The 17,833-nt window shown below is 46.3% G+C and overlaps 1 protein-coding gene across 17 annotated transcripts in view; it reads left to right on the forward strand.

Moving 5' to 3' along the window:
- Positions 1–13,472, forward strand: part of CMKLR2 (chemerin chemokine-like receptor 2) — a 38,125-nt gene extending 24,653 nt beyond the window's left edge. For 8 of the 17 annotated variants that reach the window (XM_083402522.1, XM_083402521.1, XM_083402534.1 and 5 more), the window contains 2 exons: positions 8,989–9,076; positions 10,351–13,472. In XM_083402522.1, coding sequence (XP_083258648.1) covers positions 10,381–11,445 — 1,065 coding nt within the window. In that variant the 5' untranslated portion in view covers positions 8,989–9,076; positions 10,351–10,380 and the 3' untranslated portion in view covers positions 11,446–13,472. Of the gene's footprint in view, positions 1–5,270; positions 5,500–5,947; positions 6,461–8,988; positions 9,085–10,350 lie in introns of those variants that run through there. The other 9 variants (XM_083402528.1, XM_083402518.1, XM_083402529.1 and 6 more) reach the window with 5 other exon arrangements.
- The last annotated feature ends 4,361 nt before the right edge of the window (positions 13,473–17,833 follow it).

Consider the following 17,833-nt stretch of genomic DNA (forward strand, 5'->3'; position numbering starts at 1 on the left):
TGGGGTGGCAGCTGGCCCACCCCAAATCAAGTCAATAAATAAAAATACTTAACTACCAGTAGAAATAATCAGAATATTTGAAACTGAAATGTGCTATGCTTATAGAGTGTGCACAGAAAAACTGCATTGGGGGAAAAGGAGGGATTTGAGAAGGAATGGCTGAAAAGGTTTTCAGCAAATTGTGCTGAAAGGGAGCGAGCAAAATCATTGCACACACACCCTCCCCATTTATTGCAATCATTTAAAACCCCACCTTTTTTCACTCAATGCAGTTCACAACGAATAGCAAAAAAATAATAGCAGATCCATAAAAATTAGAAAGCAACGTCATAAAAGAGGCTAACCTGTAACACTTACTTTGAGCAGGAATGTGCAAAGTCTGTTTTGGGGACCCAATCTGGCCCGGCGGTCGATTTAATCCGGCCCCCGTGGCTCAACAATTTTGGTCGGCCCTCACGCATGTTCACTTCATCAAATCTGGCCCTCTTTGAAAAAAGTTTGGGCCCCCCTGCAGTAGAGGAGAGCACCCAGATTTCACAAGCCAAAAAAGGCCATTCCAAACATATTCTGATTTTGGGCTTTGCTCTTGCAAAGTCAGCACCCCAGTTCAGCCCAGAAAAAAATGGTTGGCTAGCTCTGTTATCAGAGCAATGTAGTCCGATCTCCAAGCTTGTGCCAAATCCCTGGCAGCTGGAACAATCATAGTTTTTGAACTGTCCTTACGGCCAGCCTCACCTAGAGCTCACTGCTCTTTGTAGTTAGTCTTAACCTTGACTTCTCATACAGCAGGTTTCCTCTCCTATCCTTTTACCTGCCGCAGGACCAGTTCCTGTGCAGGACTGCATATAGAGGTCATAATGGCACTGAAAATCCATGCAGACATCTCCATGAGCAAGGACAAGTGTCATCCCATTCCTCTTCTGTTCTGGAAGTTTCCAGAAAAATAGGGGTCTAAGTGTAGGGCCATAGCAAACCCCCCAAAGGCCTTTCTTAGAAAGGAGAGGTCCGTCAGGAGAACAAAGCTGGCATTGATGGAACAGGCTCAAATGTTTATTATTCAAGGTTGTAAAGAGATAAGCAAACTCAGGAATGCACATTGCTGTGATGTAGTGAGGCCATGGCAGGAAGGAGTGGGGCAAGATCTTACATGGTAATAGGAACTTACTATAACAGTGGCGCCTCGCAAGACGAAATTAATTCGTTCCGCGAGTTTTTTCGTTATGCGAGTTTTTTCGTCTTGCGAAGCACCACTGCATTTAAACACTGACAACGGCGGGGAGGGGCGGGGAGAAGCAGGACAGCTGCCGCAGCCGGTACCTCAGACTCACCCGCGCGTTGTGGCCACCGTGCGACGCGGCTGCTGGAGGGCAGCGGGGCTCAGGAGCGCGACTCCAGGGAGAGAGAGGCGCTGGCGGCAACGGGGAGGGGAGCACGCGAGGGGGGGTGGGCAGCGGCGCGAGGCACTAACCGTCAGCCGGAAGGTGGGAGGGATCCGGAGGAGCGGGGAAGCGAGCGTGCGTGCGTGCGTGCAGTGACCGTCGCCATGACACGAGAGGCAGGGCTGTTTTGTCTAGCGAAGCAAGCCCTTAGGAAAATCCGTCTTGCGAAGCACCTCAGAAAACGAAAAACCCTTTCGTCTTGCGAGTTTTTCGTCTTCCGAGGCATTCGTCTTGCGGGGTACCACTGAACTTTCGATTTCCCAGAAATCAGGTTGTTTACAATAAATCAGGTGGTATTGTATTCTGCAAATGTATAAAAAGGTGGCTCGCTTAGAATTTGGGGCCAGACTCCGAGCATGAGCTGGTCTGTGCCTTTGTGTCCAAGCAATTGCTTAACAAAATTAAAAAAATCTTTTTTCCTGCTGTCGTTTGACTCTTGCAGCGTCCTTGATGCTCCTAGTAACAGATAGGGACCTACCTAGATAGGTAGGTCCTTCATGAGGGGCAGGCAGAGGGCAGGATCACTCTGGGAGGGAAGAAAAAGGGAGTGGAGCAGAACACAAGGGGCCTTGTTTTGTTTTGTGTTTTGTGTTTTGTTTTCTTTAATGCTTTCTAGAAATTTATTTATTGGTGCGTGTTTTCCTTTTTGTAAAATAAAACCAGGGATTGAATTTAATTCTAAATTATATTCCGGAAACGTGGGAGATTACAAGGGGTAAAAAAAAATAATGGATGTACCATGCCATATTAGAAGCAAAAAAACTTGTTTTGATGAATTGGAAGAGCCGCCAAAAGATTCCGTTAAACACGTGGATTGATGATATGGACAGACTAGCTACATATGAGCGAATTGCGTGTTGACGCAAATTAAGAATGGATAAATATTAAGAAATCTGGAAGAAATATTTAAGCGATAAGGCGGACAGTGGTGGGAAGTAGGAGGAGGAGAGGTGGGGAAATATTGTTAAAAAGGTGTAGTCATAGGTATATCAGTATTCAAATCTGAATTGTCAAATTGTGTTTTGTTGTTGTTTAGTCATTTGTGACTCCATGGACCAGAGCACACCAGGCACTCCTGTCTTCCACTGCCTCCCGTAGTTTGGTCAAACTCATGTTGGTAGCTTCGAGAACACTATCCAACCATCTCGTCCTCTGTCGTCCCCTTCTCCTTGTGCCCTCCATCTTTCCCAACATCAGGGTCTTTTCCAGGGAGTCTTCTCTTCTCATGAGGTGGTCAAAGTATTGGAGCCTCAGCTTCAGGATCTGTCCTTCCAGTGAGCACTCAGGGCTGATTTCCTTCAGAATGGAGAGGTTTGATCTTCTTGCAGTCCATGGGACTCTCAAGAGTCTCCTCCAGCACCAGAATTCAAAAGCATCCATTCTTCGGCGATCGGACTTCTTTATGGTCCAGCTCTCACTTCCATACATCACTACTGGGAAAACCATAGCTTTTACTATACGGACCTTTGTTGGCAAGGTGATGTCTCTGCTTTTTAAGATGCTGTCTAGGTTATTGTGTAATTGTGTTAGTAGTGTTATTATGGTTTTTGTTGTATGTGCCTTGTGCGGTTGTTGTTTGTATTGATAAAATGATTAAATAAATTAAAAAAAACACCCCAGGGATAAGGTTTTCCCCCCCAAGATGGTGGAGGGTCTGTTTGCTGCTCCCCGTTAGTGTTGTAGTGGTGACACTTGCCCTTCTTCTGATAGAAAATGCTCTGCAGGGGAGGACCAAGAAGAGAAATGTCCCTATTTTCATCTGAAGAATGTTGAAGGGTATGCAACAAGCTAGGAAAAACAGAATTTGGACATTCATTTCAGGAGTGCAGCTCTGTCAAAATGCCTCACGTTTTCCCTTCCACGTTCTGTGTGGCAGGCCTTGTGTTGTGCAAGACAGAGTTTTGAAAAGTAGCCCAGAACTGATTGTTTCTCTCTTGGCTGCAGCATTAGAGATGGGATCATGTCTTGCTGCCTTTACACATTTTCCTTTCGCTCTCTTTGGGCCTTAAAACATGATGAACCCAGAGACCCTTGGGATACAGAAAGAAGGTTCTGTCTTCACTCTTCAGTCAAGGCAAGAGAGACTCCCGCTGTTCCTGAAGACTCGCCAACTCTTGAACCTCTTCCAAGGTCTACAAGTCCTTTCTATCTGTGATGATCTTTAGTACCTGGAATGGTGTGACTGATAGACCAGGAATCTTAGGGGAAGCTTTGGCAGAGCGGTTCAAGTCAGGAAGAAGACTAAGTTGTGCCAATGGAAATTATCTCTAAGAGAGTGCATGTTTAGAATGGAAGCTGTGTACAGTGGTACCTCTGGTTACGTACTTAATTCGTTCCGGAGGTCTGTTCCTGTTGTTTTTAGTCGTTTAGTCGTATCCGACTCTTTGTGACCCCATGGACCAGAGCACGCCAGGCACTCCTGTCTTCCACTGCCCCCCGCAGTTTGGTCAAACTCATACTGGTAGCTTCGAGAACACTGTCCAACCATCTCGTCCTCTGTCGTCCCCTTCTCCTTGTGCCCTCCATCTTTCCCAACATCAGGGTCTTTTCCAGGGAGTCTTCTCTTCTCATGAGGTGGCCAAAGTATTGGAGCCTCAGCTTCAGGATCTGTCCTTCCAGTGAGCACTCAGGGCTAATTTCCTTAAGAATGGAGAGGCTTGATCTTCTAGCAGTCCATGGGACTCTCAAGTGTCTCCTCCAGCACCATAATTCAAAAGCATCAATTCTTCGGCAATCAGCCTTCTTTATGGTCCAGCTCCCACTTCCGTACATCACTACTGGGAAAACCATGACTTTTAACTATGCGGACTCTTTCCATCAGACATCTCATTACTTGTACCTGATTTCTATTTGTGCCCTCCACCTTCATCCACAGATCTGCATATGAAGAAAATGCAAATGGTATGCAAATTTGTGTCTTCTGCTGTGGAAGGCTCAATCCAGTGTTCTGAGCCCAGAAATCCTGCTGGCAACACTGCCTTTGATTTCTGCCTTCTGCGCCTTCTCTGCAGACTTTAGCCTGCTGGCTGCATCTCTTGCCTGTTCCCAGTTTTGTCTGTTTCCCTGTTTCCCAATCTTTGCCCTGCTGTTTCAGGATTCAAGGCTAGCCTTGCCTCTGTCCTAGACCTGATTTCACCCCAGGACTGATCTTTGGAAACTTCCCTCTCCAGCTTACATTCACCAAACATCATTTGCACCCCAGTAAGTCTAAGACAAGGGATGCGGGTGGCACTGTGGGTTAAACCACGGAGCCTAGGGCTTGCCGATCATAAGGTCGGCGGTTCAAATCCCCGCAACGGGGTGAGCTCCCGTTGCTCGGTCCTTGCTCCTGCCAACCTAGCAGTTTGAAAGCACATCAAAGTGCAAGTAGATAAATAGGTACCACTCTGGCGGGAGGGTAAACGGTGTTTCCGTGCGCTGCTCTGGTTCGCGAGAAGCGGCTTAGTCATGCTGGCCACATGACCCGGAAGCTGTACGCCGGCTCCCTCGGCCAATAAAGCGAGATGAGCGCCGCAACCCCAGAGTCAGTCACGACTGGACCTAATGGTCAGGGGTCCCCTTTACCTTTACCTAAGTCTAAGGCAGCAGCAGCAGCCCGTCTATAGGGCCGTGCCTATATCTTTATTTAAGCTAGCTCTAAATAAAGTGGGCAAAAAGTCTATTTCCCAGATATATAATATTTTGAAGTCCACAGACAAATATAGTTATTTCCCCTCACTTTCCCTTTATATTCACCAAAAACTTCCCTTTATGCTCAAAATTGCTTTTTAACTGCAGCTGTTTAGAAGACTTCTTCATGTTTACAATATTTTTTTTTAATGACTCATCTGGGTGGTGCTGTTATTTTGAGCAGAATTCACGCCCCCAAGGGAGAGATGATCACTTGCGTGTATCTCAATTAAATCTGGAACAGAAATATTTTGCAAATGTTGAATTTATCCAGAGCAGGGAGGGACCCAAACAAAATTATTTTAGCCGGGGCTTATTTTCAGCCAGAACTTCCGCCACCTCTCAGATGGGCACCATTGCCATTTATGAGAGAACAAGGGAGGCATTCGTGGTGAGTTCTGGCACCTCTTTTTCTAGAAAAGGAAAGTGTCTTCTTCAATTTCAATGAGAAAGGCCAAATGCAACTCAATCATTCTTGATGCGTGTGTTTAGAGATGAATGGATTGGGGGTGGGGGAACAGATAGATGGAAGGACAGACAAATATGAATGGGTAAAGTGGGATGCAGGTGGCGCTGTGTCTAAGCCACAGAGCCCAGGGCTTGCCGATCAGAAGGTCGGTGGTTCACCAGAGCAGCGCACGGAAACGCCGTTTACCTTCCCTCCGGAGCGGTACCTATTTATCTACTTGCACTTTGACGTGCTTTCGAACTGCTAGGTTGGCAGGCGCTGGGACCGAGCAACGGGAGCTCACCCCATCGCAGGGATTCGAACCGCCGACCTTCTGATCGGCAAGTCCTAGGCTCCGTGGTTTAACCCATAGCGCCACCCGCATCCCTTACATAAAATAACATGCCCATATATAAATATAAGTATATAGTTGATAGGTCATTTTAGGATTGATCAAGGGGAAATCTAGACGGTTCAAGATTATGGGGGCATGGAATCATGAGTCCAACAGCATCTCGTAGTTAAAAGCAGACGGGAACTTACAACAGAAGCAAAGCAAGGCACACCAAGCATGCTCGGGCAATAGGTCTAAATAGAAAACTGATGAATGCAAGGGTTTGGGTAAGGGCAGCATGTGACAAATCTCTAAACGAGGAACCAAATTTGCTGATCGAGCTGGAACAGCAAGATGAGGAACTAGGTGAGAGATTATCACCAAGGCAAGGAGCACGCCAAAATCTAGAGAGCTATTCAGAAAGAGGCACCCCAAATGGGATGGAGATAGAGAAAAGTGGTGAAAAGTCCTATGGTCCAATAGATGCAAGCAGCAGAGATGGGTAAAATCTGGAATGGCAGGACTAAATAACGAAGAGCAGGGAAGAAGCAAGGCACGCGAGAAATCTTGGTATGTGTTGTTTGTCTTCCGTTGCTTCTTATTCATTCTTTATTCCGACATAGTTAATAAAGCGCAATCAGTCTTTGAAATCATTTGAACTTGTCTGATCTATCACGGCTTGAGTCAGAAGGTGAGGAGACGTCAGCGAACTTCAGATTTGCTGGGTAGTAAGGTGGGACGCGGGTGGCGCTGTGGTCTAAACCACTGAGCCTAGGACTTGCCGATCAGAAGGTCGGCGGTTCGAATCCCCGCGACGGGGTGAGCTCCTGTTGCTCAGTCCCTGCTCCTGCCAACCTAGCAGTTTGAAAGCACGTCAAAGTGCAAGTAGATAAATAGGTACCACTCCGGCGGGAAGGTAAATGGCGTTTCCGTGCGCTGCTCTGGTTCGCCAGAAGCGGCTTAGTCATGCCGGCCACATGACCCAGAAGCTGTACGCCGGCTCCCTCGACCAGTAAAGCTAGATGAGCGCCGCAACCTCAGAGTCGGTCGCAACTGGACCTAATGGTCAGGGGTCCCTTTACCTTTTAAGATCCCTATGGGTGGTATTGGGTCACATTATAAAACACCTTGTAAAATAAAAGTCCCATCGAACATTGTTGATGGATGACTTTGAAAACTCCTGCCTGGCTCTCTCCCTTCTTAGGATTCTTAATCTCAAAACTGGATTTCAACTGGGCAGCCGTGCAAGCAGATAAGCAGAAGGCTGCCTTCTGTAAAGTTCAGCACATGGAGGCCACCCTGATAAAACTCTTACAGTATCTGTGGCTTAGATAGTTTTCTCAGGAGGGTGGCAGAGATTCTCATTCCTAATACATGCTCTGCACAAGCTGTTTAGCACAGGCTTCATTCAGAGGTTTCCGTCGCTGCAGAGACTAGTGTAAACACTAAACACCTAGAAATGAAACATTCCCCGCTATGAACAGAATGAATCTTCAGTTATCTCAAGCTGGGTTTGATCATCAACATTTTTTCACATTAATTTGCAGAATGGCCCCATCAATTGCTCCTATATGCATAATCCAACGTGCCACTCTCGCACATGCTGTTCAAAGAAGATTTGCACGGCGTGTTTTGATTTCATTAGAAATGAAGTTAATTAAAGTTAATGATGTTGAGTGGCACGTGGAAAATCTCCGTAGAGTGAATCTAGATGCTTGAATGGGATGCGCGAAATCTCTAAAGTTGTGTTTTTATTTTGTTTGGGCCTGATCTGTGGGCCACACTTAATGTGTTTCGGGTAATGTCTCTGGTGCTTACCTTTTACACTCCAGTCCTAAGCAGCGGGTGCAGAATGCCGCGGCGAGACTCCTTACGGGGTCCTCGCTGCGAGATCACATTCACCTGGTGCTATACCAGCTGCACTGGCTCCTGGTGGAGTACAGGATCAGGTTTAAGGTGCTGGTTTTGACCTTTAAAGCCCTATGCGGCCTAGGACCCTCATACCTACAGGACCGCCTCTCCTGGTTTGTCCCACGGAGGACCTTACGGTCTTCAAACAAAAACATCTTGGAGGTCCCGGGCCACAGAGAGGTTAGGCTGGCCACAACCAGAGCCAGGGCTTTTTCGGCAGTGGCTCCAATCTGGTGGAACGCTCTGTCACAAGAGACTAGGGCCCTGCGGGACTTGACATCTTTCCGCAGGGCCTGCAAGACGGAGCTGTTCCACCAGGCCTTTGGCCAGGGCACAGCCTGACTCCCTCCTTTGGCAATCTTCACAGAACTCTAGCCCAATGGTTGCCATCAATTAGATTTGATTTAATTTTAGAATGAAATGATTTTAGAATGTTGTATTATTTTATTGTTGTTAGCCGCCCTGAGCCTGGCTTCGGCTGGGGAGGGCGGGATATAAATAAAATTTATTATTATTATTATTATTATTATTAATTTTAAAAAATCTCTTTTCTTTGAATCCAGTATACTTCCAAATGGGTGTGCTTGAGAAACAATTTATTGACTAAAAGCGGAGGTGGTAGTACCTGTCTGTGTTTGCATGCAGGTGTTGAACAAAGCTGTCCTTTACCTCCACAGGTAAAGTGGGAGACTGTCAGAGGCTGATACTCACAATATACAGCAGTACCTCGAGTTACAAACTTAATTCATTCCGGAGGTCCGTTCTTAACCCCAAACCATTCTTAACCTGAGGCACGCTTTTGCTAGTGGGCCAGCGTGCGATTTCTGTTCTCATTCTGGGGCAAAGTTCTCAACCCAAGGTACTACTTCCGGGTTAGCGGAGTTTGTAACCTGAGGTGTTTGTAACCTGAGGTACCACTGTATTACACTTACCGTCAAATCACAGCCATGACCTATTCCCCCCACCAAATTATGCCTTTTTAACGGGGCTACATTGAGTTTCCCAGAACAATTCTGTCGCACAAACCATTCATACCGAACTTCCAGGGAGACTCCAATTCTTAATTTGATGATGACTGATGGTGATGTGTTTTCACGTGCTGTTGCTTTCTGACATTCCAGTTATGTTTTCCATCCTGCATTCACGCTATTTACTTTTCTTTTCTTTGTCTCTGATTTCTGTTTTAGACTTCATTAGCAAAGTGCCCAGCCAGAGCTGCTGACTCAAAACTTTGGACGGACAATAAGTAGCAAAGCTTCTCAGCCGTTCTGAAAGGTAGGAAGGTCTTGCCCTTTCCATATTGCCATTTTTACTGAATTACATTTATTTTTGAAACGTTTTTACTTTTCCAGAGGAGATAACATATAAGAAAAGAAAGAAAGAAAGAAAGAAAGAAAGAAAGAAAGAAAGAGGTGATTAATTTGATCATTCTAGGCCAGGGGTCAGCAAACTTTTTAAGCCGTGGGTCAGTCCACTGTTCCTCAGACCATGTGGTAGGCCGGACTATATTTTGGAAAAAATAATAATGAATGAATTCCTATGCCCCACAAATAACCCAGTGATGCACTTTAAATAAAAGGACACATTCTACTTATGTAAAAACACGCTGGTTCCCGGACCATCCATGGGCCGGATTGAGAAGGCGAATGGGCCGCATCTGGCTCCCGGACCTTAGGTTGCCTACCCCTGTTCTAGGCAGTAAGGCAAGGAACATTAGGGAGGTACAGGGCCTTTTCCCATCCAACCCCAAATCTCCATATCCCACAAATCAATTTGAACTGTCTTCCCTGCCCTGGGCAAAGCACCAGTTATTTATGAGCTTGTTGGAGGGCACTGCTAGACCACATCTTGCACAGCCATAGTTCTCCAACTAGCCCATCCCAACACTGGCCATTTGCACTGATTTGGGTCACATCCACACAATACATTTAAACCACCTGGCTCCGCCCAAAGATTCATGGGAATTGTAGTTTACCCCTCACAGAGCTACAAGGCCCAGCACCCTTAGTAAACTACAGTTCCCATAATACTTTGAGGGAACCCAAAGTGCTTAAAATGTATGGTGTGGGTGAAACTGAAACACCCAAAAGTCTGGGTTTGGAAAGAAATATTTTGATGGGTTAAAATAGCTTATGAATCGCTGGGTCTTTGATCGGGACCGATGGCAGATCGATGCTGGCAGGTTGCTATAAAAGGCCATTGCTATGCGCATTCAAGGGGGAATTAATTATTTTGATGAGCGCTAGTTTTCCCCTCTTGAGAGCCAGTGTGGTGTAGTGGTTGAGAGCGGTAGTCTTGTAATCTGGGGAACCGGGTTCGCGTCTCCGCTCCTCCACATGCAGCTGCTGGGTGACCTTGGGCCAGTCACACTTCCTTGAAGTCTCTCAGCCCCACTCACCTCACAGGGTGTTTGTTATGGGGGAGGAAGGGAAAGGAGAATGTTAGCCGCTTTGAGACTCCTTAAAGGGAGTGAAAGGCGGGATATCAAATCCAAACTCTTCTTCTTCTTCTTGTTTTCCCCACCCTTTTTTCACCCCCCTTCCTTTCAGCAAATAGCAACCGTGGCATCTGCAGATCTCATGGATTACGAGGACAACTTCACGGAATACTTTGGGACTTATGAAGAGGATGAGCCCCCCGTGTCCCACCTCACTCACGCACAGGTGGCGTCGCTTGTATTCCATGGTGTGGCTTTTCTCCTGGGGGTGCCTGGCAATGCGATCGTCATCTGGATTATGGGCTTTAAATGGGACAAGACCGTCACTTCCCTCTGGTTCCTCAACCTGGCTATTGCGGACTTCATCTTCGTCCTTTTCCTCCCTCTCTACATCACCTACGTGGCCACGGGCTTCCACTGGCCCTTTGGGAAGTGGCTGTGCAAAGCAAACTCCTTCGTTGCTCTCCTCAACATGTTTGCCAGCGTCTTCTTCCTGACAGCCATCAGCCTGGACCGTTACGTCCATCTGATCCACCCTGTCTTCTCCTACCGGCATCGGACTCTCAAGAACACCTTCTTTATGATTGCTTTCATCTGGGTTTTGGCCACGCTCATTGGAAGCCCGGCGCTGTACTTCAGAGATACCCTTACGCTACACAACAATGTCACCATCTGCTACAACAACTTCCATCCCACGGACGTGAATCTTATTATCCTCAGACACCATGTTCTGACCTGGGTAAGGTTCATTTGCGGCTACCTCTTTCCTCTGCTGACCATGATTGTTTGTTACTCTCTTCTGGTATGCCAGGTGAAGAAAACTGCCACGCTGACCTCCAGCAGGCTCTTCTGGACTGTGCTGGCTGTGGTGGTGGTTTTTTTCGTTTGCTGGACCCCATACCAAATATTCAGCATCCTTGAGCTCTCTGCTCACCACGATAACTACTGGCACGACTTGCTCCGCGACGCCATTCCTCTTTCCGTCAGCTTTGCTTTCATCAACAGCTGCCTTAACCCCATTCTTTACGTCCTCCTCAGCAAGAAACTCCAGTCCTGTTTCAGTGTGACGTTTTCAGAACTGGTGAAGCACACCCTCTGGGAAGTCAGCCGGTCTGGGACAGTCAGCGAACAAGTCTGGAATTCTTTGAGTCTACAGCAGGGCGAAGCGTCTGAGCTGGAGACTTCTCTGGGTGAAATCTCTCCCTGACCGGCACTCACTCTGCAATATGCCCACCTTATTAAGATCTAGACATCAGAAGTGTTTGTAACCCAGCCGTCACTACACAAGAGTAGCCAAGGTGGCGCTCCCCAGGTGGAACTCCTTTTGCCTTGACCCCATTCAGCTGCCATGAGCTGCATATTTTTTCTGGTAAAACTTCTTTAGTAAAAGGACACATGTTTAGTAGCCACTGTGATGTCTTCCGCATGTTGCGTATAGATACTCTCATCATCCTTGACCAATGGCTATGATGGCAATGATAGAAGCTGGAAGTCTGAATGAGGTCAAAACAATAGAAGTTCATAAGCAACTTCCATTGTTTGTAGGGTTGCCAAACTTTTAGGCATCCAAAACTCACATGCTTGTGAGGAGCCATCATTAAAATGTTGTGATCTTTATCCCCATGCCATTTAAAGCTTATCTGCCAATTTCTGCACATCAAGCTACTGTTAAAATACACAATAGAAGGCCTGATAATCTCCCCCACCCCAAATTCAAGCTACTGAGGGAGGAAAGATGTTTGTGCAGGGACTTAGGATCATGGAAGACAGTGTGTGTCATGGAGGGTTCTTATTTTATGGTTCTTCAGTATCAAAACATTGTCCTTCAAGGACTCTAAACAAAGACATTGATTCCCCCTTGAAGTAACCGCATAAGGAAATGCCACACAAAACAACATGCAAATGCACTTTTTCATGTGCTTTTAAAAACATAGTACCTTTGCAATCTTGTAAAGTAGTCAGGTATACTTTATTATATATATATTTTTGACACAGAGCCTTGCTGAACAAAACTGACAATTTCTCTTCCCCTTTGCTTATGGTTTTTTTTTTTTTTTGCTTAGTTTCTGCTGAAGATGTCTAAGATTATATATATTAAATGCAAGGATTCCACTGCTTCCAATGAGGCAGGTTAATCTGTAAGCCTGCTAGTGAGCTTTATCAACATTTTCAGTAAACCTGGCTCCTTAATCCTATAGGTTGTATCCAACAATAGTCCTCTTCAGGCTCAACACATTGGAATTAAGAGGCAGAACTAATTAAACCCATTAATTTCAGTAGGTCTACTCCGAGTAGGACCAGTCCCAGTTATAGAATTTGGCAGAGCAGGACATTTGCACATGAGGTTTCTGGTCCACTGAAATGATTTGCACAGAGACACATTGATCTGGGTATTTTGCACTTCCAGAGGGTTTAGGCAAACAGTTTTGTTCTAGAAAAGCAAAGCAATACATTCACTAAGGCTGGCTTTCAGAGATCAAGCCACTTTACCTGATTTCACTTAATCTCAGTCAGATATTAGCCTAGCTGCCTAATATTCAGTGGTAGCACCACTGTATTCCTTTCAAATAATAGCATACTGCCTGTTCTGACCTTAAATTTGCTGGTTTCTTCAGCACTGCCACCCCAGTCAATTGATCCCTTCTTCCCTTTGCTTTATTACTGCACAGCTCTTTTTTTAACACATCTTTTTCTCGGGTTTTTGTTTTCCCCTTTGCTTTGTGTGCCCCATCCTGTCTTCCTCTGGGCTCCCTGTCCCTTGCCTTGTCTCCTGAAAGGTCTTCCCAGCCTTTTGCATCACCGGAAAGCTCCCCTTGCAACGTTTTCATCTACGAAACCCCTCTAGATGAATGTTTCTCCTCGAAATCCCAACTTCCCCTCCTCTCGCAAACTCTGGACGGAAAACATGCTGACAGCTTTCTCCCCTGGGCAGGGAGGGACGTTTGTGGATATCATAGCAGCTCGGAAAGGTGTGAGGGGCTTCGCCACTGCAGAAGCAACCCATGAAAGGAGGACAGAATGTATATTTGAAGTGGGACTTGTTTGTAAAAGCATGCTTGGATCCTGTTTGTAGAAAACAATTCACATGTAATTGACTGTGCATTACATTTCTTTGCGACGCGTGGTAGAAATTATTTACATTGATGTAGGCTGCAAATGCGTTGCAGCCATATTTTAAAATCATAATATTGCCAAAGCAAGGAAACAGCATTTGAAATAAATACTTCAGATTAATTTGGTTTGGTTTGGTTTTGACTCATAATGCCATTACAAATGTGGTGAGCTGGGAAGATTTGCCAGCCTCTCTGGGTAGGAAATAATGCTGTTTGTATGTATGGCGAGGGATGTGAAATGAGCAAAAGCTTTCTAGATACTTAATTCCTTGGCCACATTATACTAAATTGCTTTGCTTTCTCGAGCAATCAGCTCTGTACATGTTTTGTGTTCCTTGCCTCTGTAATAAATGAAAATCTGCCCTTATTTCCTTATGGGGGACACAACAGCCCTTACAGAGTCCTTTGTAGGTTCTCCATCGCTCGGAGGAAAGAACAGAGGCCAACCAGAGAATATTGAGAAGCAAAGCAGCTTGTAAGCCTGATCTTTGTTGAACTGTTGCAACAGGGTGCTCCCCTCACACGCAGGAAAGGAGGAGGACCCAGAACCAAGGTGTGTCTGCCCTTATATAGACATTTAAAATTGCCAGCCCTGGAGTCCAAGACCACCCCCCAGATACATCATACCTACATCACAGAAAGGGCGGTCTACAACAGAAATCTGAGTGCTTTGTTTATCTCCTGTCTGGCAGGTTACTTGATTGGATTACCTGGGGAGCCTGGCCAGTCTTTTGTAATGATAAACACTTAGTTCCTGAGCCAAGTCACAGGCTCACCCTATTCATACACAGACATGCCCTTAAGACAGGATTTGTGAACAAGAAGACAATGGGGAGGCTTTTCCATTTGACTTTGCAGAGAAAACACCTGGTCAGTTTGGGAGTCAAAACAACTTCATGGCTGTTCTCCTGTGCTGCTTCAGACACGTGGTTTATATATGTACGTGTTTGCTTGGTACATTTATTAACATTTATTATATACATAAGACCTTATTTTATTATTTCACCATGCATTCTCATGTGGCTTAGCTCATTTCTTCATGGGTTCTGTATTGGTTGGGACAGATGAATTTCTCCATAAATTCACTGAATTTGTTGTTGTCATGGTGCGGACTGCTTTGTGTTTTGAATTAATTTTCCTAGATTTAGTGATCTGTTCCTTGATCGGAGCTTCTAGCTTTCAGTTGCTTCCCATCTGTAAAATGGGTGTCAAGAATGTCTTCTAAACGGAATTGCTTCGTGTGTTGCATGTTGTGTGCCGTGCAGCCGGGCTCACCTGCTTAGAGTTGCCTTTAAGCTCTTGCTTTGTGTCTGTGAAATAGATTTATATTAGGTTGATCTGTATATTAGGACAGCCCGCTTTTGCTGTAAGATTTCAGTCTCGTTTTCAAACACACCTGCCTGTGTGTGTCACGTTCCGTTTGCCCTTCGCTCACAGCTCCTCGCTCATTTCTCCTTATGGGAGAAATAACCCCAGCAAAATTTATGTACTGTGGAAAAGTACTTTAGTGAAATATACGTGATTTGTTTCTGCAAGTGTGTGTGGGCTGCAAATGGCTGCAGAACAGCTGGCACTCGTGACTGAGCAACTGGCTTTGCAGAAAACAAAATGCATGCCAAACTTACTGTGGAGTGTTTGCAAAACTGGAATTGGGCTGTTTTGGGAGCTGGCCTGGCCTCCATGAAGGTTCACCTAATAGATCACAGAATATGTTGCTAGTAAATTCCTAGGCAAGGTTATGCAATATCTGAAGATGGAGACATGCATTATCAAAGACACCCCTCCAATGCACACAAACACCCTGTTGCATGGTTGTTCTAGGGCACATTCTTTAAAAGCAGCGTGGGACCTCAGATGCCCTGGCCGCCTGCCACTTTGGATGATCTTATTCTTCTGTAAGGGTGGCTAACCTGTGCCCCCCCCTGATGTTGTTGGTCTCCCCCTCCCATTTGCCTCAGGCAGTACAGACCATGGTCAGGGATGATGGGACTTGAGAGCCAGAGATTCCTCCACCCCTTGTCTATCATTAGTTGGTGTGCTGGTGTGAAGGTCTCAGTTCCAGATGCTGTGAACAAAGACTCTTGGATCATCCTTAACGGTAAAGGGACCCCTGACTGTTAGGTCCAGTCATGGCCGCCTCTGGGGTTGTGGCACTCATCTCGCTTTATTGGCCGAGGGAGCCGGCGTACAGCTTCCGGGTCATGTGGCCAGCATGACTAAGCCGCTTCTGGCGAACCAGAGCAGCGCACGGAAACGCCGTTTACCTTCCCGCCAGAGCGGTACCTATTTATCTACTTGCACTTTGACATGCTTTTGAACTGCTAGGTTGGCAGGAGCAGGGACCGAGCAACAGGAGCTCACCCCGTCGCAGGGATTTGAACCACTGACCTTCTGATCGGCAAGTCCTAGGCTCTGAGGTTTAACCCACAGCGCCACCTTCGTCCCCAGATCATCCTTAGACATGCTTTAATTTTTGGCTCAAGCTAATTTCAGCAACCCCTTTTCAGCTTGGTTCATCATCTGCCATGCTTTTAAGAAAATATTTTGGTGTGAGCTACGTGTCAGGGGGTAGAGGGAAGAGATGGCCCAATACAGGCCAAAGTTGAAAATTCCAAACGTCCCCAGCATGCATATTCTTCATCTCCGCCGGGCTAAGCAGTTGGTTCCTTACCTCTTTCACCCTGCCCTTGCCACTGTGATCCATGCGATGGTCACCTCCAGGCTTGATTATCGTAACTCGCTCTACGTGGGGCTGCCCTTGAGACTGACCCAGAAACTCCAGTGGGTGCAGAATGCCGCAGCAGGACTCCTTACGGGGTCCTCGCCACAGGATTACATTCACCCAGTGCTATACCAGCTGCACTGGCTCCTGGTGGAGTACAGGATCAGGTTGAAGCTGCTGGTTTTAACCTTTAAAGCCTATACGGCACAGGACCCTCATACCAGCAGGACCTCCTCTCCTGGTATGCCCCACGGAGGACCTTACGGTCTGCTAACAGCACCACCTTGAAGATCCCAGGCCCCAGGGAAATTAGACTGGCCATGACTAGATTCAGGGCCTTTTTGGCCGTGGCCCTGGCCTGGTAGAACGCCCTCCCACAAGAGACCAGGGCCCTGCGGGATTTGACATCTTTCCGCGGGGCCTGCAAGAGATGTTCCGCCAGGCCTTTGGGCAGGATGCAGTTTGACTTACCTTCCTTTGTATAAAACAAAGGGAGCCCCCCAACCCGCTCATAGGTCCTTGTATGATCAGTGGAAACAGTTGGTCTTGGCAAGCATTAACCACTCTCAATTCCAACCTGATAATTGCCACCTGCCCAGATTTTAACTTGTCTGAATTAATTTTAATATGTATTTTAATTAATTGATGTGTTTTTATGCATTTTGTGTTGTTTTTAGGATGTTAGCCGCTCTGAGCCCAGCCTCGGCCGGGGAGGTATAAAATATAAAAATTTATTATTATATTATATTTTGTAACAGTAATACTTTGCCGCTTATAGAGGATCAAAAGCTACTAGTCATGATAGCTAGTATAGCAGCCCAGCTGCTGAGCAATAGATCAAGAGCCATTGCCTCTATGCCAGGTGTATAGAACCTTTGCTCCTCCAGATGTTTCTGAACTATATCTCCCAAGAGTCAAGGCTGATGGGAGTTCGCAAATCCTAGAATTGGAAGGATCATCTAGTCCAACCCTGTGCAATGCAGGAATCTTTTGCCCAACACGAAGTACAACAGCTGGAGGACCATGGGCTCCCCCAATCCCTGTTATAGGCTGTGATGTGGTGGTACCAGTGTCCTGAACAAGGCCCTGTTCAGGATACTCATTTTCACGTTTTGTTCATTTCTGTGAGGTTAATAAAGCCACTGATGTCAAAGGAAGATTTTGAAAGCAATTTCCCCGTGTGCAGTCCTATGCATTTGGACTGCAAAGTAAATTGCGTTGAACAGCACTTCCCTCAAACAAGCATCGTATTTTTCGCTCTATAAGACGCACCAGACCACAAGAGGCACCTAGTTTTTCATAGAATCATAGAGTTGGAAGGGACCACAAGGGCCATTGAGTCCAACCCCCTGCCAAGCAGGAAACACCATCAGAGCACTCCTGACATATGGTTGTCAAGCCTCTGCTTAAAGACCTCCAAAGAAGGAGACTCCACCACACTCCTTGGCAGCAAATTCCACTGTCAAACAGCTCTTACTGTCAGGAAGTTCTTCCGAATGTTTAGGTGGAATCTTCTTTCTTGTAGTTTGGATCCATTGCTCCGTGACCGCTTCTCCGGAGCAGCAGAAAACAACCTTTCTCCCTCCTCTATGTGACATCCTTTTATATATTTGAACATGGCTATCATATCACCCCTTAACCTCCTCTTTTTGGAGGAGGAAAACGAGGAAAAAAAAATTCTGAATCTCAGAAGCCAGAACAGCAAGAGGGATCGCTGTGCAGTGAAAGCGGCAATCCCTCTTGCTGTTCTGGCTTCTGGG

Source organism: Podarcis tiliguerta (genome assembly GCF_965153285.1).
Source record: "Podarcis tiliguerta genome assembly, chromosome: 1".
NCBI lineage: Eukaryota > Metazoa > Chordata > Lepidosauria > Squamata > Lacertidae > Podarcis > Podarcis tiliguerta.